The following is a 20658-nucleotide window of genomic DNA, read 5'->3' as shown; positions in this document are numbered from 1 at the left end:
AAAAAAAAGTATTTCTTTCCCTACACCAATTGTTACATTGTAGATGTTAACCTTATAAACAGTGATAGGATCATCTCAATCTTTTTTTTTTTTTTAAGACAGAGTCTTACTTTCTCGCCCTCGGTAGATGCCTTGGCAGCATCACACAGCTCACTACAACCTCCCAACTCCTGGGCTTAGGTGATTCTCTTACCTCAGCCTCCTGAGTAGTTGCTACTACAGTAGGGTGACCAGATTTTAACATTTGTAAAGTGGGACAACATGGCAGGGGGTTGGGGAGGGCGGGGCAGGGGACGGGATGGGGCAGGGCAGGGCCTGACAACAATGCAAACTTTGATAAGCAGTTCTCAATAATCACTTCTCAACAATTATTTGTTATTATTATAGTTTAACATTATAAAATTAACAAAAATAATATAAAACTCATATTCTGGCGAAATAGCCACATGGCAGCCGAAAACCGTATATTCCCTTCCTGTTCTCCCACCCGTTCCTGCATTCTTTCCAAAATCAAGACTTTTTAAAAATGTCGAGGGACACAGGACAAATTGTTCAAAAGCGGGACGTCTGGTCACCCTAGACTACAGGCACTTGCCACAATGCCCGGCTATTTTTTTGTTGCAGTTTGGCTGGGGCTAGGTTTGAACCCGCCACCCTCAGTATATGGGGCCGGCGCCCTACTCACTGAGCCACAGGCACTGCCCAGGATCATCTTAATCTTTTAAGAAGTTTGCCTATTTTGCCTTGGTGTTTGTAGCTCAGCAGCTAGTGCACCAGCCCATACACCAGAGCTGGCAGGTTTGAATCCAGCCCGGGCCTGCCAAACAACAGTGACAACTACAACCAAAAAAAATAAATAGCCAGGTGTTGTGGCGGCGTCTGTAATCCCAGCTACTTGGGAGGCTGAGGCAAGAGAATTGCTTGAGCTCAAGAGTTTGAGGTTGCTATGAGCTGTGACTCCACAGCACTCTACCCAGGGCAACATAGTGAAACTCTGCTTTAAAAAAAAAAAAGAAAACAACAACAAAAATCAAGTTTGCCAATTTTTATATTTAACTTTTGCCTTTTGTTCTTACTAAAAAATAATTGAGCGATTACTAATATTTGGCTCTCATTGTAATGTAAGCAGTGCAGCTAAACAAGTAATGCATCGCTTCCACAGTCCACTTCATGGTCACAACTCTCGTGTTTAGTGGTTAAGGCATCTTTATCTGTTTATTCCCTGGAAATTAAAATTGTGGATTAAAACCTGGAGGTGGTATTTAACAGTGTAATTTAAATGTCCTAAAGGAAGTAAAATTTTCTTAATAGTCAAAATTAATGGATATGATAAAATATTTCAGACTAAACCATCCTGAATTCTGCTTCAAGGTTTCTTTATTAGTAAATTAACTGCCAGCTTTCTAAGTTATCTCCTATAAGCTGGAGCTATAGCACCTTTATAGGCCAGCTGTATTCTTGGATAAATGTCTAAATGTATGTGAATGGTTGCATAAAACTAAAGATAATGTAAATACTTAAATTATATCAGATTCAAAGTCAGTTCGTCGCTGACTTTTCTTAACAGTTGGCAGCATTTGTGTTAATAGCTTCATCTCTGAGCAAACATCTCCATTGCATTGACGTTTGGTGGCTTAAGTATGGATATGTGGAAGGTTTGGGCATGTGGAACAATAGTAGAACTGTTGCCTTGGCCCCCAGAGTGCCAGGATTACAGCCACGAGCCATAGCTCCTGGCCTGAACTATTTTTTTTTTCTTTTGAAGACAGTCTCACTTTGTTGCCCTTGGTAAAGTGCCTTCGTGTGATAGCTCACAACAACCTCAGATTCCTGGGCTCAAGCAAGTCTCTTGCCTCAGCCTCCCAAGTAATTGGAACTACTGGTGCCTGCCACAACGCCCGGTTATTTTTAGAGATGGGGTCTCATTCTGGCTCAGGCTGCTCCCCAACCTGTGAGCTCAGGCAGTCCACCCACCTCTGCCTCTGAGCACGAGGATTCTGAGCCACCTCGCCTGCCTGCCTGAACGACTTATTTGTACTATGTAGTGTAATAATTAGAGACTTGAAATTCCACTCTCTGAGAATATGGGGTACTCTGATTGTACTCTTGTCACTCATTTGACTTGACATGTATTTTTAATAACTACATTTTTTGGTTCTTTTCAGGTAAATAAAAACGTCACATTTACTGCCCAGGAACTTTATGATTGTGTTTCTCAAATTGAGTATCGGTAAGTCACATCAACATATAGATACACTGTTACAATAGCTTTTACCATGTAGAGAAAGCACCACTTGAAGGTGGTGATAAAGTGCTCTTACGTCTTTTCACTGCACTATGATTTTTTTAACCTTTATTAATAAGAAATATTTCATGCATACAGGAAGGCCATATGTGTATTGGTTTAAATTGGTTCTTGAACTTTTTTAAAATTAAAAAAATTATAAAAATTTATTGAAGATTCCAAAGACCTTTTGGTTATATGGGTCACTTCTATCTATATTTAGTGGATTAGAACTTAGAACTGAAAATTGAAAAATGTTTATTAATTCATTGACTATAACTACATGTTAAAATAAATAATATATTATTGCGAAACTTTTTTCCCAAATAAAAATTATTATTGTCAAAATTGGAATTTTCTACAGAAGAAAGTTTTGTCCTCAGACCTTTACACTGCACAGGCATATGGCACACTTTTATAAACACAGGGTTTATAAACATCCTCCTCACTTGGAGGATGGGTGAGAAGCAGGGCAGGGATACAGCTCATATATGCTCAGGCTGGAAGTGGTGAGGCTTCAGGAGAGGACTGATCATGCTGAAATAAAACAAAGAAGATCCACCAATTATAATCGCATCCCTGTGCATTACGGCCCAATGACTTATTGTTTGGCACAATTTGGAAGCTCTCAAAGCTGTTTGTGGTCAAACAAACAAATATTATATTTGAGGTAAAGAAAAATAGAGCTTTACCCATTTCTAGGTGAATCCCCCCTCTTTTGTCTGTTACAGTTGGGGGAGAATATGTTTCTTAACCTAATTTTCAGACTATCAGTGAAGCAATTGTACTCTTACATATAGGTCTCTACAGATAATCCATGTTTAAAGGTTTACATGAGGGCAGTGCCTGTGGCTCAGTGGGTAGGGCGCTGGCCCCAGATACTCAGGGTGGTGGGTTCCAACCTGGCCCTGGCCAAACTGTAATACAAAAATAGCTTGGGGTTGTGGCGGGCGCCTGTAGTCCCAGCTACTCAGGAAGCTGAGGCAAGAGAACTAAGCCCAGGAGTTGCAGGTTGCTGTGAGCTATGATTCCATGACACTCTACCGAGGGCAATAAAGTAAGACTCTAACTCTTAAAAAAAAAAAAAAGTTTATGTGAGATTTGTATGAAAAATAATAACATTTTCCGACCTTAGTCATAGTTTTGAAAATGTGAAATGCTCACTGTATATAACTTGGAGGCAAAAGTCTCTTGAAAGGTGGTCTTAGCCAGATGTCTAGAATTATTTTGACTTCAATTTGCCTTTGAAAGTTTTTTTTCAGGGAGAGAGGAGGAAGATTTAGGGGTGAAGTTAAATATTCATATTTAAAGTAGTTGTACCTATTCTTTTTGTTTAATTAATAAGCAATCTCTCATACCCAAAAGAGTGATTTTGAGGCCTGGTGGCTCTCACCTGTAATCCTATCATTCTGGGAGGCTGAGGCAGGTGGATTGCCATGAGCTTATAAGTTCAAGGCCAGCCTGAGCCAGAGCAAGGCCCCGTCTCTAAAATTAGCTGGGCATTGTGGCTGCGCCTATAGACCCAGCTACTTGGGAGGCTGAGGCAAGAGGATTGCTTGAGCCCAAGAGTTTGAGGTTGCTGTGAGCTATGAAGCCAAAACCAAGACTCTGTCCACCCCCCCCAAAAAAAGTGATTTTGAGGAGAAATCAAATATAGTATTTAGTATCGAGTGCCTTGAAAATGATTACTACTCTGCAAGCTTTCTGTTAATAACATTTAAATTTGTTACTTCATTGTTTCTTGTGAAATTATTTGCCAATATAGCGTGAACACTGTCTTCCATATGGGTCTTTGGTGTGTTCCTTACCTCACAATTTTCAAATATGCTGCTGAAGGAGAGAGGAGTGGTTTCGCTGGTTCCGGTTAGACACAGCCAATTGCTGTAGATGAAAGATGGTACAGTTTCTCGGGAGTCAGAGAGGAAGACAGAAGCGTAATGTAACGAGCGCATAAGCAGTAGCTAAGCTCCCTATGGAAATGTTAAAACAGTGAACTTTAATTATCTGAATCTTCTAATCTTTGTTTTTTATTTAAGAGGAAAGTGTCAATGTGCCACATCATATTTATTGCAGTGGGGAGATGTGAAATAGTATGTGTGTGTGTATATATGTGTCTGTCCCTGGTTCCTGAGACAGTATTCTTTTTTTTTTTTTTTTTTTTTTTTTGAGACAGAGCCTCAAGCTGTCCCCCTGGGCAGAGTGCCGTGGCATTACAGCTCACAGCAACCTCCAACTCCTGGGCTCAAGCGAGTCTCCTGCCTCAGCCTCCCAAGTAGCTGGGACCACAGGTGCCCGCCACAACGCCCGACTATTTTTTGGTTGCAGCCATCATTGTTGTTTGGCGGGTCTGGGCTGGGGATTTGAACCCGCCACCTTAGGTGTACGTGGCTGGCGCCTTAGCCGGTTGAGCTATAGGCGCCGAGCCCTGAGACAGTATTCTTAGGACCCTTATAGATAGGGTTGTTGGGAAAATCTTTTCTCCTGGTATTTGGTCTTTGACCTGAGTTTCTGAGACAGACCTCCTAAATCCATTGGGATTTCCAAGGAGATAGGAACATCTCTGGTCTAATGAGGTAACTCTCGGTGGGCTCTTGGGTGGGGGCTGCTCACCAGAAGTACCAAGCAAGCCGTGATTAGAAGCTTGGTACTTCCAGCTCTCTCCTATCCTCTAGGAAGGGAAGAGAGGGGTAGGAGATTGAGTTAAAAATTAGTCACACAGTACTGGAGATGCCAGTCCGAAACACTGGGAGTCCAAAGTCTGCAGCAAAGACCCGCCACGCTTTCTTCCTTCATACTACATATTTCACAAAATTTGCTCCTCAGACCTGTGAAAATACCTTCCGGCTGCAGCAGGCAGCAAGATGGCCGTTTGTTGCTATTAATTATGCTGCCATTGGGGCAGAATGTAAGATGCTTTTAAATTCTTAACAGTATATGTTGTGCTTCTAACCATTTTCACACTTTCTCTCCCTTTTTGTTTGTTTGCAATAAAAATTAAGTTTTCTATACAGAAAATAATAATAATTAGTCATACATACATGATGAAGCCTCCATGAAAATCCCTGAACTGTGAGTTCGGAGAATTTCTGGGTTGCTGGGTCCTGGGAGGTGCCTGGAGAGTGGCACATCTGGAGAGGGCACAAGAAGCTTTGACCCCATTCCAGTGTGTCTTGCTCTATACATCTCCTCACCTGTATCTTTTGTAATATTCTTTATTAATTATTAATGGGTAAACAGGCCGGCTGCAGTGGCTCACGCCTGTAATCCTAGCACTCCAGGAGGACAAGGCAGGTTGATTACTTGAGCTCAGGAGTGCGAAACCCGCCTGAGCAAGAATGAGACTCCGTCTCTACCAAAAATTTTTTAAAAAGTTGGGTGTTGTGGTGGGCGCCTGTAGTCCCAGCTACTTGGAAGACTGAGGCAAGAGAATCACTTAAGCCCAAGAGTTTGAGGCTGTGAGCTATGATACCATGGCACTCTGCTGGGGGTGTGAAAATGAGACTGTCTCAAAATAAATAAGTAGATAGATGGATGGATTGATAGATAGGTAGACATAAGTAAAGTGTTTTCCTGAGTCCCATGAGCCATTTTAGCAAATTAATCAAACTTGGCTCTTGCCAGTAGAGTGTATAAACACTGCTCTCCCTGAGTAGAGGAAGAGTTTGCTCAGAAAATCTAGGACAATAAATTAACAAGATCATCATACGGATTTTCAAATAAATCTCTTGGGTGGTATCTTCTATTTATATGAGAAATTTGCTAGAAACAGAATTTGCTTGAAAAAGTATTCTGGTGTATTTGCTAGGTAAGTCTTTAAGAGTCATTTTTTCTACATGAAATGTAAACTAGTTTGTGACATTACCCTTAAAGTGCCTGACTCTGTGCAACAGGTACCAAACTAAATTGTTTTTCCTGGGCTGGTGTGGTGCCTCACATCTGTAATCCTGGCACTGTGGTAGGCCAAGGCAGGTGGATTGCTTGAGCTCAGAAGTTAGGGACCAGCCTGAGTAAAAGTGAGACCCCGTCTCTAAAAACTAGCCAGGCCTTGTGGTGAGCACCTGTAGTCCCAGCTACTCAGAAGGCTATGGCAAGAGGCTCACTTGAGCCCAAGAGATTGAGTTTGCTGTGAGCTATGATGCCACCACACTCTATGCAGGGCAACAGAGTGAGACTCTGTCTCCAAAAAGAAAATAAAACACAAAAACAAAGTAAAATTAATAGTGAACTATTTTAAGGTGTACAGGGCAGTGGCATTTAGTGCATTCACTTTGTTGTGCAGTCATCCAGGATCCTTTCATCACCTCTGCACTCTTCCCGTTCCACCCCAGACCTAGGAGCCTCTGGTCTAGTTTATGTCTTTATGGATTTACCTCTTCTAGATGTTCCATGTAAATGAAATCATATGTGATGTCTGGCTTCTTCTATTTAGCATAATGATTTCTGAGGTTCATCCACACTGTGGGATTTACTACCATGTTTCCCCCAAAATAAGACACTGTCTTATATTTATTTTTTTCTCAAGAAGACACACTAGGGCTTATTTGCAGGGAATGTCTTATTTTTATTAAGTATAATACAACAATCTACATTTGTTGAAATATAGTTAAGTCATCTTCTTCTGGAATCTGATGGGGGGAGCTGACCTTGTTGGTGGGGCTGGTGCCAGTGATCTGTGAACTCCTTTCCCCTAGCCGTTCGCATGTGCGCAATAGGATGCCTGCTACCCCGGTTATCACATTCGCACCTAGGCAAGTGCGAACGGCTCAGAGAAAGGAGCTGTGGCAGATAAAAGGTATTCCAGTCTTCCTTATGCTGCATAGCTGTGCCCATCACTAGGTCTTATTATCAGGGTAGGGTTTATATTTAACAAATGCATAGAAATCCTGCTGGGCTTATTTTCGGGGAAACACAGTAGTACTTCATTCCTTTAGTGTCTGAATAACATTCCATTGTGTGTGTGTACATGTGTGACACCACATTTTGTTTATTCATTCATTTGCTTTTGGACATTTGGCTTATTTCTTTTTGGCTGCTGTAAATAGTACTGCTATCTGTGTACAGATATTTGTTTGCATTCTTACAGTTCTTTTCCATTTGGGGAGTATATGCCTAGGAGTAGAGTTCCTGAGTGAGATGATGATTCTGTTTAATGTTTTGAGGAACTGCCTTACTCTTCCTCAGCAGCTTCACTCTTTTACATTTCTGCTAGCAGTATATGAGGGTTCCATTTTCTCTACATCTTCAACTGTTTTTGTTATTTTCCATTCTTTTAATTTTTGCTGTTTTCCATTTCGGATGTTGAGCGGTTAGAATTCTTTATGGGGAGTCTGGGTATCGGCCAAAATCCTTTGTGCTGACTGAAAGCAGTTGCAACACTTAATTTGGCAAGCTCTGTTTGGAAAACCTGCCTTTCTCACACCAAACCAGTGTCAATCTAAAATTAAGAGGCTGAGGCACAAAATATAGTTTAAAGAGTTTACTTGACCCAAAAGGAGGAAAACCGTCCAGGAAACCGGTCCAAGTTGCCTTGGGGAGTATTCCCTCAGCCTTTGTTACAAGCAAGTTTGTAAAGGCTTTCAGAACAAGGAGCTGATACAGGTTCACAGAGATAATAACGTTGACTGGTGATTGGATATACACTGTTAACAAAGACAGTGGGAGCTATGTGGACTGTGTATGGCGTTTTATGGCTTCTTGGGATCAGTTAGTTTATAGCCCACAAAGCAAGTGTCTTCAAGAGATAATGATTTAGCTCCACGGAGAGTGATGTGACCCATTTCATTCTAATGCCTCTCTGGGCCTGACAATTTAAAGATACTCACTTTTTTTTTTTTTTTTTTTGAGACATAGTCTTACTATGTTGCCCACAGCTCACAGCAACCTCAAACTCTTGGGCGTAAGTGATTTTCTTGTCTCCCAAGTAGCTGGGACTAAGGCACCCGCCACAATGCCCAGCTATTTTTTGGTTGTAGTTATCATTGTTGTTTGGCAGGTCCAGGCCAGGTTTGAACCCACCAGCTCTAATATATGTGTCTGGCACCCTCGTCACTGAGCTGTAGGTGCTGAGCTAAGATACTCACATTTTTTAGATAAAAAGTTTTTCTTCTTCTCTCCTCATCTTCCTCCCCCTCCTCCTGCCCCCCTTTTCTTGGTTCTGACTCAGTACTTTTACATTCCTAGCTCTTCCTCTTCTCCCTCCTCCAGGCCCCTAGGTCCATAAAGAGACAGCAGCCTCAATTCAGGGCTTCTCAGCGGTGAGAGTGTGTGCTCCTGCACGCCTTGCCCCGCACTGCGTGTCATCCCACTCTTGCCTGTGCTGTTTACTGGGAGGGACATGGACCCTCATTGGGTTCCATTCACTGGGGAGCTGGCACCTCCCATTTTGCCTCTTGCTTACGCTGGTATAGTGAATGAATGAAAGCTTGTTACTTGTTACTTCTTGTCCTTAATTAACCACATCAAGACCTAGCAGCTCAACATGTTCTCTATTCTGCGTAGTAAATGCTTATTGTATAGATAATTTTCACATACTTGCTCCCATGCAATGAGTTGTCTGATGTACAGAAGTTTTTAATTTTGATAAAGTCCTTGCTTGTTCTTTTGAGACTAAGAATCCATTGCCAAACCCAAGGTTATGAAGATTTATCCCACTGTTTTCTTCTAAGATTTTTATAACTTTTTAGCTTTTACAGTTATGTCATCAGAGCATTTTGAGTTTATTTTTGTTTATGACGTGAGGTAGGGGTCCAGCTTAATTCATGCATTCGTCATACCCATGCATGTGGATTTCAAGTTGTTCTAGTACTATTTTGTTGAAGAGATTATTCTTTTCCCATAAATGGCTTTGGAATCCTTGATGAGAATCAGTTGACCATGTATGTGAGAGTTTATTTCTGGATGTATTTATTTATTTATTTATTTAAGATAGGGTCTCACTCTGTCATCCAGACAGGAGTATAGTGGTGCAATCACAGCTCACTGCTGCCTCAAACCCTTGGGCTCAAGTGATCCTCTTGCCTCAGCCTTTTGAGTAGCTGGGGCTACAGGGCTGTGTCACCACACCTGGCTGATCTCCCTATTTTTGTAGAAACAGGGTCTGGCCTTCTTGATTAGGCTAATCTTGAACTGATCTCAAGCAACCTTCCTGCCTTGGTCTCCCAAAGTGTGTTTTCTAGACTTTGAAATCTGTTCCATTGGTTTTTGTATCTATCTTTAGGCTGATACCACACGGTTTTGATAACAGTTGCTTTGTGGTAAGGTTGGAACTTGGCAAGTATAAGTCCTCTAACATTATTTTTCTTTTTCAAGATTTAGCTATGATGGTTTTGCAATTCTCCATGAATTTTGGGATTAGCTCTTCTATATCTGCAAAAAGTAGAGAAAATTTTGGAATCAGCTTTAATATATCTGCAATCCTCTCTGGGAGGACAAGGCAGTTGGATTGCTTGAGCTCAGGAGTTCAAGATCAGCCTGAGCAAAAGCAAGACTACATCTCTACTAAAAACAGAAAAGACAAAACTGTAGCAGGGTGTTGTGGTGGGTGCCTGTAATCCAGCCTCAGGAGGCTGAGACAAGAGGATCACTTGAGCCCAAGAGTTTGAGGTAGCTGTGAGACATGAGGCCATGGCACTGTACCCAGGGCAACCGAGTGAGGCTCTGTCTCAAAAAAAAAAAAAATAGAAACGAAAAAACATTGTACTGGAAGTTCCAGCCCTAACAGTTAGGCACGAAAAAGGAATAAAAGGCATTGTAACTAGAAACAAAGAAGCAAAATAATCTCTCTTTGTAGGTCCTAAGAATTCACAAAAAGCTGTTAGTACTAATAAACTATTTCAGCAAGGTTGCAAAGTAAGAGATCAATGCATACAAAAATTAGTTATATTTCTATACAATAGCAATGAACAATTTGAAGAAGAAATGGAAAAAATAATCCCACTGAAATTCGCATCACAAAGAATAAACTGCTAAGGAATAAATTTAATCAAAGGGGGTCAAGACTTATACACTAAAACCCCCAAAACACTGCTACAAGAAATTAAAGATCTAAATAAGTGAAAAGGCACTCGTGTTAATGGAATGGAAGACTCAGTAAGATGGTAACACTCCACGAGGCAATATGGAGTCGGAGCCATTCTGCCCACCTCAGCCTCCCAGAGAGCTGGGATCACAGGGTGAGCCACCCACCCTGCCTTCCCGAGAAGAGAGAGTGGAAGAAGCATCTATGTCTTGCTCTTTATCTGAGACGGAAAGCTTTCAGTTTTTCACTATGGAAAATAATGTTAGCTATTATATACTACTTTTATATAAACATTACTTTGTATTTTATGTTGCTTTCCTTTGAGTTACATGTTGCAAATGCATCAAAAGTTCAAAAATTTATAAAAACAAATATCTATTATAGGCTTCCTTTTTTATACTTAGAAAGGATTTTGGAAAAAATTCATCAAATATTGGAATTAGGTCACTTACATTTATTACTGCCATGTCATTTTGAGAAAACTGGTTGTGGAAACAAATCACATAAGCAGATGAAACTATTTTTTAATTGAAATGATCAAACTTCCAGTTATTTTGACCTAAGACGTAGTCAAAGCAAGTTTGATACCAAACGTATGAAATTACAGAAACACTGGCTATTGTTTTTGCAGAAATCTCTCAAACAACATAGAATTACGGAACTAGAAGCAGGCTCCAGTTTTGAGTTCAGAAAGGACCAGAAATTAGGGCAGTTTAGTTTGAAAAAGTAGGGACATAAGTACTTGTACTGTCAGAGGAAAAGAGATAAAGACTTCTTGTTTTGTTTTGACTTAAGGCAGACTCAGGTCAGATGGTTTTTATAGGCCCAATGTAAAGTAAAAACTTTGTAGCAATTAGGAGACAATGAAAAATGTAATGAGCTACCTCTCACGATATCTCATGACCGAGAGGTGCAGTGACTCACTGGAAATGCTGCAGAACAGCAAGCAGAGCGGTTAAGGGGCCCCCACAGCTAATACTCTGTCACTCTGCATAGTAGCCACAAGTTCCTATCATCGTGAGCTCACGTAAAGTACAGACCAGCGAACACTATGAAAAATAACTGATACTTTCCTCAGTCAGCAGGGATGGACCTTGCTACAGGAAGCACAATCTGTAGAATCCTTGGTTAGAATGCTGCCTCGCTTGAGTAGAAACCAAATGCCACTAGGATGGAAAAGAGGAGATAGCACTCACCCCTTAGCAATGCAGTGGGTAGGTGGCAAAGGAAAAGACCCAGAAATAGTTTCAAAAATCTAGTTAACTGATGGATTATTTTTCACATATGGAATAAGGACAGGAGTAGAGGCCTGTCTTTTTTGTTTGTTTAATTTTTTTTGAGACAGAGTCTCAAGCTGTTGCTCTAGGTAGAGTGTTGTGGCATCACAGCTCATAGCAACCTCAAACTCTTGGGCTTAAATGATTCTCCTGCCTCAGCCTCCCAAGTAGCTGGGACTATAGGCACCCACCACAACACACAGCTATTTTTGTTGTTGTTGCAGTTGTCGTTGTTTAGCTGACCTGGGCCAGGTTCAAACCTGCTAGCCTTGGTGTATGTGGCCTGTGCCCTACCCACTGAGCTACGGGCGCTGCCCTGCTTTATTTTTTTAAGTTTATAAGAAATCATATCTCTGTTATTTTGAATCTCTTAAGGGTGTTTTGAAGTCATATTTTAAGCAATACAATTTTATACTTTAAATATAGAAAATGAGACTAGAATCACAGAAAGCTAAAAGTCGACTTTTAATCAGTCTCAGAGAAACCACTCATCCTCAGGAAGTGAGGTTCAAAATATGATGTGTATTTAATTATACTTTATCCTTTTTTTTGTAGTTTTTGGCTGGGGCTGGGTTTGAACCCACCACCTCCAGCATATGGGGCCCGTGCCCTACTCCTTTGAGCCACAGGCGCTGCCCCTGTTTATTTGATTATTATTAATTAATTATATATTTACTTAGGTGTTGCCACTGCTCTCATCCCATCACCTGAGTTCTGATTGACAGCCTCTCCCATTATGCTTTACATCTTCCGGTGGAGATTGCTCAGAATTATCTAAGAAGCCAAGGAAATAAAGTTTAACTATAATAATAAAAATGACTTCCATTTCTTTTTTTTTTTTTTCTTTAAAGACAGAGTCTCACTTTGTTGCCTTTGATAGGGTGCCACGGTGTCACAGCTCACAGCAACCTCTAGCTCTTGGGCTCAGGCAATTCTCTTGCCTCAGCCTCCCAAGTAGCTAGAACTACAGGTGCCTGCCACAACGCCTGGCATTTTTTTTTTTTTTTTTTTGCAGTTTGGTCTGTGCCGGGTTTGAACCCACCACCCTCGGATATAGGGCTGGCACCCTATTCTCTGAGCCATAGGCACTCCCCAACTTTCATTTCTTGAACACTTACCATGCCAAGTACTGTAATAGATGTTGGGTGTTCTTCATGAACTTACATATACCATCTCTTGATACATTAAAATATGTATCAAGATTTGAATTCTGGACACCAGGTATTATGGATTGATGTCCCACAGCTTGAGATCCCACAAATAGACTCCAGCTTTTGAAAGTCCAGCTGGCTTCACCTGAGGTAAAATGGTGATGTTGACATGGAATCCAGTAGGCATTACTCTGCTTCTCCACCCTTGGTTCACGGTTATTGACTAATATCTGTGTGTTAACTGCTATGTAACTTGTCTCAGCCTCCTTTTTAAGAGTCAAAACTCTCAACTTAATGTCGCTTATCAAGTATGTGTTCCTTTCAGGAGGTACATCCTCTTCGTGTCTACCTGTTCTTTAATTCCCAAACCAAATAACAGTCCACCTGTTAATGTTGAATGCCAGTCCACCTGTTCTTTAATTCCCAAACCAAATAACAGAAAAATAGCTGCCTTTTCCCAAAGTGTGGCTTACCTCTGGCATTAGACAGCAAAGTAGTAGATTGTGTAAGTCTTCCAGGGAACCCTCATTCCTGAATTTTAGGAATTAAGCCAAGGTCTTCTCCATGTTGGCTGCGTAAGAATCTGTGTAACTAAATGTTCTTATGTTGTTTTGCTGTGCTTAGGAACCATAATTATTGGTATTTTCTCTCTCAAATATTAAAGAATGTATTTCAAATCCCAGCATTATCCCATTTTGTCGAGAATTTGTAATATATACAAAAAATGAAAATAGTGTGTCAAAGAGATCTGTACTCTTGTGTTCATTGCAGCATTATTCACAATAGCCAAGATTTGGAAATAACCTAAATGTCCATCAGCAGATGAATGGATAAGAAAATGTGGTACATATACACAATGGAATACTGTTCCCCCTTAAAAAAGGAAATCCTGTCATTTGGGACCACACAGATGAACTTAGAAGATAGCATGTTAAGTGAAAAAACCCAGGCACAGAAAGACAAGTATCACATGATCTCACTTATATGTGGACTCTAAAAAAGTTGAATGCAGGGCTGGGCGTAGTGGCTCACACCTGTAATGCTAGTTCCAGACCAGCCTCACCAAGAGGAGACCCCATCTCTAAAATCTCACTGGGCGTTGTGCTGGGCACATGTAGTTGCAGCTACTTGGGAGGCTGAGGCAAGAAAATCACTTAAGCCCAAGAGTTTGAGGTTGTTGTGAGCTGTGATGCTACTGCACTCTACCCAGGACAACAAATGAGACTCTAAAACAAAAAAAAAATCGAATGCTTGTAAGAGAATAGAATGGTAGTCACCAAGGCCTAAAGGCTTGAGGGGACTCAGAGAGATGTTAATCAAAGGACATAAAATTTCTTTTAAATACGAAAAATAAGTTCAAGAGATCTATTGTACAACATGGCAACCTTAGTTAACAGCAATGTGTTACATTTGGAAAATCACTAAGTAGACTTTAAGAGTTCTCACCAATTAGCTCAATTGAGCTATTCCACAATTTATACATAGTTCAAAACATGTTGTATACAGTAAGTATATGCAGTTTCTATTTGTCAGTTAAGGAATGCAGAACAAAAGAAAGAATTTTTATCTGTCCAGCTGTCTTGTGGAGATTGAACATTTCTTTTCTCTTAGGGAAAAGTTAACCATTGGATGCTGCCAGCTGGTTGAGATGGACTATACCATGCAGCAGTGCAACGCCTCTGTCTATATGGAGGCCAAAAAGAGGGGATGGTGTGAAGACACGCTCAACTACAGGACATAGTGCTGATTTGTAACGTAAACGGAATTGTCTTCAAGAAGAACAGACTAACTTTCAACCTGGTCTCTTTTTTGAGGCAAACTTAAGAGAACTGTAAGAAATGTTTCATAAGTACAAAAAGGAGGATGGCCGATTACCGACAATCTAAATGAAGCTAAAAAGCTGATGCATCCGTTGTGCAATAAACTGTGGACTCACCTCTTCTGGAGTTGACAGTACTTCCCTCCCCCACTCCTGATACTGAGCCAGGATCTCTAAGGAAAGGAGAGCTATTATTTTTTTTTTTCTTTCTTCCTAGGGCAGGAGCCACTGTGGCCTCTGAGGAAGACCCAGGGCATAGTACCCAGCATTTCTTTCAACCCTAAACATGGATTTGTGACCAGAGACATTGAAAAACTGTAAAAAAGAATTAGGACATGACTATGCTCACATTTCATAAATGAAATCTTACTGTTTTATGATCAAACTCATCTATGTAGAACTGGAGAAAATAATGCTCCCCATCATCACCTCCTTTGAGATAAGGAAAGAATTTTACTTTAGCTACCACTTCCCATACAGCCTCTTCTCTTTTTCTCTGGGCTTGGCACTTTTCGGTGTATTTTTAATGGGAAAGAGCAGGATGACCCCTTTGCCTAATTTCTCTTTAAATGTGACCAACATGGATTTATGGAGTTAGGTGGCAGATGAATAACGCCTGCCACTGGCTAAAACCAAGAGTTGAATTGACTTATTTCTTAGCTGCCCAGTAAGTTGGAGATCCTTGTTTACTGGCATGTAATATGCTTTTGTTAATACATAAGAGTAAATCCAATTTGGTACTCTATTATGTTCTTTTTAAAGCAATAAACAACTTTTAATTAAGATTTTGCTTTTCATTTTACTTCCAAATGATGTTTCTAAAGTGCATATAAGGTATGATTATAAATATCACCTTCACCAATAAAAGAGACCTTGTTAGGATGTTCACTAGGAACTGTAGTTGGTACAGGACCTGTGACACTTTGTTTGCCAGACTAGAAACTATGTCACTGACTGCGTGGGTGGGGCTTAAAAGTGCCCTCGGAGATGCGAGCCTCCGGGTAAACAGAGAAGCCTCAAGAGCATCTACGGCTTGCTTCTTTCCTTTCCTTCCCTCAGGAGCCAACAATGCATTCATAACCTCAGGAGCCAACAATGCATTCATAACCTGTACCACAACCACCACCATGACCACGGACAAAGGCTTTCTTTCAGTTCTTTATACCTCAACTTCGAGTTGTGGTTGGGTTTTTGTTTTGCTCTGCTCCAGTTTGCTTACCTCTGCCTCCTTTTATTATTTTCTAATTTTTGTACAATTTATTTCTATCACTTGCAGTTCACATATTTTATTCTTTCCTAAATGTGCGTTTTAATTGTATCTTAGTGTGTACAGTATTTTACTTGAAGCTTATAAAATTGTAAAAATTTTTATTGAGACATGCAGATGTTCTTTTCTTTCTACTCTTTTTGGTTTAAAACATTATTTAAACGTTTTTATATTAGCAGCCTCTATTTCTTGCACTTGAAATGTCAGAGCTTCTTTTCCTTTTCCCTTTTTGTCTTCTTTTCTGATCTTTTATACTTGTTTTCCTAATCGTCCACTGTAGGGGGTGAGAGTTTCCTTACATTCTTAGCCTTCTCCAACTTATTTCCAAAACATAGTAGTCCATTTCCCTCCTGGGAGGACCAGGGAGTATCCACTGGTGTGGAGAGTCTCTAGCTCTTCCCACATTAGGGGGCAAGGAAAAGCTGGCTAAAGAATTGAGGTCTCTTGTGCCCCATGGGTTTCTTTGTTAGGACCTGTAGTGGGCAATTACGACTATACAGATTAGAACTTCACAGATGGGTTAATTTCACTCTCACATTATGGGTCTTTGCCTGTCATATGAAAGATCTGAAATTCTATTGCTTGGTATTTCAAGCATCATTTTAAGGGAGAATTCCTTAAAATGAATTAGAGTTCCTTCCAGGGTCCATCTAGGTTTATTTAAGTGGGGTCTTGAGGACCTTTCCAAGCCCAAGTCATGTTTACATTCCTAATTTAGGGCGACTCCCTAGCTCCCTGGCATGATGGGTTGGGATGAATTTATCTCATTCCTCAAAAGGAATATTCGTCCCTACTGAATAATCATATGCAACTTCCACTCTTGGGATGTGATACTGCCCATGCCCCTTTTCTGATTTAGAGATTAGACAGGCCAGTCCTATTTGATACTTCTGGCTATTTTGCCAGACCCCCAGTGAAGGCAGGACCTCCTTGAAGGGAGGAACTACACTCTCTCTAGTGTCCAACTCATAGTTGGGTCAGTTAGTATTTTGACGAATTGTCCTAAAGGCTCTCCTGCTAAAAAAAAAAACAAAAAAAAAAAAAACAGAAAAGACATACTCTACCTTTGCTTACCTATGTGGGCACTGTCAGTGGAAATTCACTCAGTATTCAGACTGATAAATCATTTTTAAATCATTTTGGAGTGCCTTCCCACCCCAACAAAAACAGATTCTTTTTTTTTTTTTTTTCTTTTTTGAGACATAGCCTCAAGCTGTTGCCCTGGGTAGAGTGCTGTGGCATCACAGCTTACAGCAACCTCCAGCTCCTGGGCTCAAATGATTCTCTTGCCTCAGCCTCCCAAGTAGCTGGGACTACAGGTACCCACCACAATGCCCGGCTATTTTGTTTGTTTTTTGGTTGTAGTTGTCATTGTTTGGCAGACCTGGGCTGGATTTGAACCTGCCAGCTCTGGTATGTGGTTGGCACTTTAGGCGCCGAGCCCAAAAACAGATTCTTCTGGAACGAGAGTACCTCAGTGTTGTCTTGCCTGTGGGTTTTACTATATATGACTGCATTATAGAATAGCCATCTCTCTATATTTGTGACTTTTACTCTTTAATGTCTTTGGCTGTTGGTGAAAACATTTGGCTCTCCAGAAGAGTTTGAACACATTCTTTGGCCCATATGGAGTTTTTAAATTATGATTTAGTTCTGATTATGAACAGGATGTGATTTGCCTCAATTCTGGATGCTGTAAACAATGAAGACAGATTGTTGAGCAGAATTACCATTTAAATCTGGAAGGTGAGGTGTGGACACCCAGGTCTCAGCTATCAGCTTGGTTCAGGGTTCTTCACTATAAATTAATTGTAACATTCTAATCTTTTCTCAGTCTGTCTTGCAATTCTGTTGTAGACTAATGGTTGTGGGCTCAACTACATAGACCCTTGCAAGGTCAGTGGGAGTGGTTTCCTGATGTGATTTCTCTTGGGATAAAATATGGACCTGTTCTAACCTTCCTTTAAACCTTCTCTTGTAAAGATTAAGGACCACTTTCAGTTAAGACAATTTTTTTCCCTTAAGTGTAGAGTTCTGAGCTTTATCAAATATGTAATTGTGTAATCACTAGCAATGTTGAGTCACATCACCCCTAAAAATTCCCTCCTATCCCCTTGTAAACTCTCATCCCCACCTCAGGAGGCCAATGAAATGTTTGCTAACCTTGTATTTTTACCTTTTCCAGAATGCTTTATATTAATGGAGACTTTTTTACTTTGAGAGATGGGGCCTCACAGTGTTGTCCAGGCTGGAGTCCAGTGGCTATTCACAGGCACTACAAACCTTTTAACTCCTGGTCTCAGAGATTCTCCTGCCTCAATCTCTTAAGTAACTGACTTGCTAAACTGAAACTTGAATCTGGTTTCCCATTTAACATGCTGCCTTAGGTTTATCCATATTGTTCCTCAGCAGTTCATTCTTTTTATTCCCAAATAGTATAGCATTGCATGGATGTACCAATTTATTAATTTACTAGTTGGAAGGCTACTCTGTTGTTTCTGGTGATTATATGAGTCAAGCTGCTATATCACATACAAGTTTATGTGAACAATTTCCATGTTGCTTGGGTAAATACCTATGAGTGGGATTGCTTTGTTACAGGGTATCAGAAATGGCCAAACTGTTGTTTCACAGTGCCTGTACACCTTTGCAGTTTCTCCAACAGTTTGAGTTCCATTTGCTCTACATCCTAACCAGAATTTGGTATATTTGGCTTTAATAGGTACATGTCATTTTGGTTTTCATTTAGATCAGCAGTTCTGAACCTGTGGGTGGTGACCCACAGGAACTGTATGTATTAAAGGGCTGCGGCATTAGGAAGGCTGAGAACCACTGATTTAGATCTTCCTAATGATTTATGATGGCATCTTTCCATGTTCTTATTGCCATCCGCTTACCTTTTTCTTTTTTGAGACAGTCTCACTTTGTCACCCCTGGTAGAGTACCATAGCATCATAGTTCACTGGGTTAAGTGATTCTCTTGCTTCAGCCTCCCAAGTAGCTGGGATTACAGGCGCCTACCACAACCCTGGCTATTTTTCTCAGGCTGGTCTTGAACTAGCGAGCTCAGGCAATTCGCCCACCTTCGTCTCCCAGAGTGGTGGGATTACAGGAGTGAGCCACCGTGCTCGGCCCCACTTACTTTTAAAGGTAAAGGGTCTTGTTCAAATTATCTTATCCATTCAAAAATGTTTTATTGAGATTTGACAATTCTGGATACAAATCCTTCATCAGGTATCTTTTCAAGCCTGTACCACTTCTGGTTTACAAGGGAATAAAACACTTTAATACAGAAGGTAAGATAGTTAGGATTTGGGAATAATTTGGATAGCTGACCCTGTTAATTGGACAACTACATTTGGTAGATACCTTCCAACTTTTAACAAACATGGCAACTCATGGCTGCTCTTACTCTGCTGAACATCTCAGTTCATCTCAAAAATTTCATTGCTCCAAGAGTTCTGAGTGTGTATTTTTTTCCAGGCTAAAACTGTTACTCTTTCTGCTTACTCTGAGTAAATATGTAGTCATCTATTCAGACATATGCCCCTTTTAGAGTCTTGCTTCTGAAAGATACCAACCCAACATCCTCAGCCTGTCCCCACTGTGGTGCTTCTCTTTTTAAATCCCCAGTAAGGTACAGAGCTATTAATGGTAAAAATTCAGTATTTTACTGGCCAGTGTGCTAGCTGAAGAACTTGTGACATTCACCTGAGTATGTTTATCTTCTCTTTATCAACCTTAGTTCAATCTATCATTTTAAGACACGACGAAATTCTGGTTTTAGTTGTTCAATGTATCATTTTCAGACTCGACGAAATTCTGATTTTATTATAAAGAATTATTTGCATTTCACAGCCGTTATCCCTTTTTAACCTAGACACTGATTTAACTTAAGAAGACCTACATACAGGACTAAAGTTCTGGCTTGGTCTTACCAAGAGTTTATTTAAGATGCATATATTGGTACTTTTCTTTTTCCTTTTCACCTAATTTACCTTGTATGTTTATGTCTCACTCAGTACTGACTCTTCACAGTTTTGAAACAAACTAGGAAACACATTACCATATTAGAAACTGAGTTTTCTGTGACTAGTTCTAAAAGGGACTCTTCATAGAATTGTCTGTCCTACTGGGATTTGTTCTCCTTTACCTATTTCAATTTTAGGAATCCTGAGCTCAGGAGAGATTATAGGCCACACAAATCTTAATTTATAATTTGTTAATTAAGCAAGGATTCTAGCACTGTAACATAACCAAATCCATGTTTTCCCCTAAAACATGATCATTATTTAGAAAATTCCAAAGCATTTTGAGCAAAGGTAAAGAAGCCAAAAATCCCTAAGTTGAAGTTCTGAATCAAATCCATGAACAGTGTAACCAGTATTTGGTTCAAAAACCAGATACTTTCTAGTTCTGCTACTATTTTAGGAAACATAGTATGTGTTTTGTGCAATTTTTTTTTTTTTTTTTAAGAGGCAGAGTCTCATTCTGTCACTCAGGCTTTGGAGTACAGTGATCCAATCATAGCTCAGTACAGCCTGGAATGCCTGCGCTCAAGCCATCTTCCTGCCTCCTCAGCCTCCCAAGTAGCTGGGACTAGAGATGTGAACCTCAGAGCCTGGTTCAGACACTACTAAGACTGACTGCAGGTTCATTGTTACCAATAGTATTTCTAAACTATTCCAAAACTCATTCTGGGCTGGGCATGGTGGCTCACACCTACCTCTCTGGGAGGCAGAGGTGAGAGGATCTCTTGAGCTCAAGAGTTGGAGACCAGCCTGAGAGAGACCCTGTCTCTACTAAAAATAGGAAAATTAGCCAGGTGTTGTGGCGGGGGCTT

General features: G+C 40.4%; 1 protein-coding gene across 4 annotated transcripts in view; it reads left to right on the top strand.

Moving 5' to 3' along the window:
- SWT1 (SWT1, RNA endoribonuclease homolog) overlaps positions 1-15333 on the top strand; it is a 111333-nt gene extending 96000 nt beyond the window's left edge. For 3 of the 4 annotated variants that reach the window (XM_023510831.1, XM_023510829.1, XM_003785624.3), the window contains 2 exons: positions 2166-2230; positions 14341-15333. In XM_023510831.1, the coding sequence (XP_023366599.1) occupies positions 2166-2230; positions 14341-14470 (195 nt within the window). In that variant the 3' untranslated portion in view covers positions 14471-15333. The remainder of the gene's footprint in view (positions 1-2165; positions 2231-14340) is intronic. The other variant, XM_023510830.1, reaches the window with a different exon arrangement.
- Positions 15334-20658: the final 5325 nt, after the last annotated feature.

Source organism: Otolemur garnettii, unplaced genomic scaffold, assembly GCF_000181295.1.
Source record: "Otolemur garnettii isolate 467f Iridium unplaced genomic scaffold, OtoGar3 scaffold00016, whole genome shotgun sequence".
In the NCBI taxonomy this organism is placed as follows: Eukaryota; Metazoa; Chordata; class Mammalia; order Primates; family Galagidae; genus Otolemur; species Otolemur garnettii.
The sequence above is the reverse complement of the archived record's forward strand: the minus strand, read 5'-3'. Positions and strand labels throughout refer to the sequence as shown.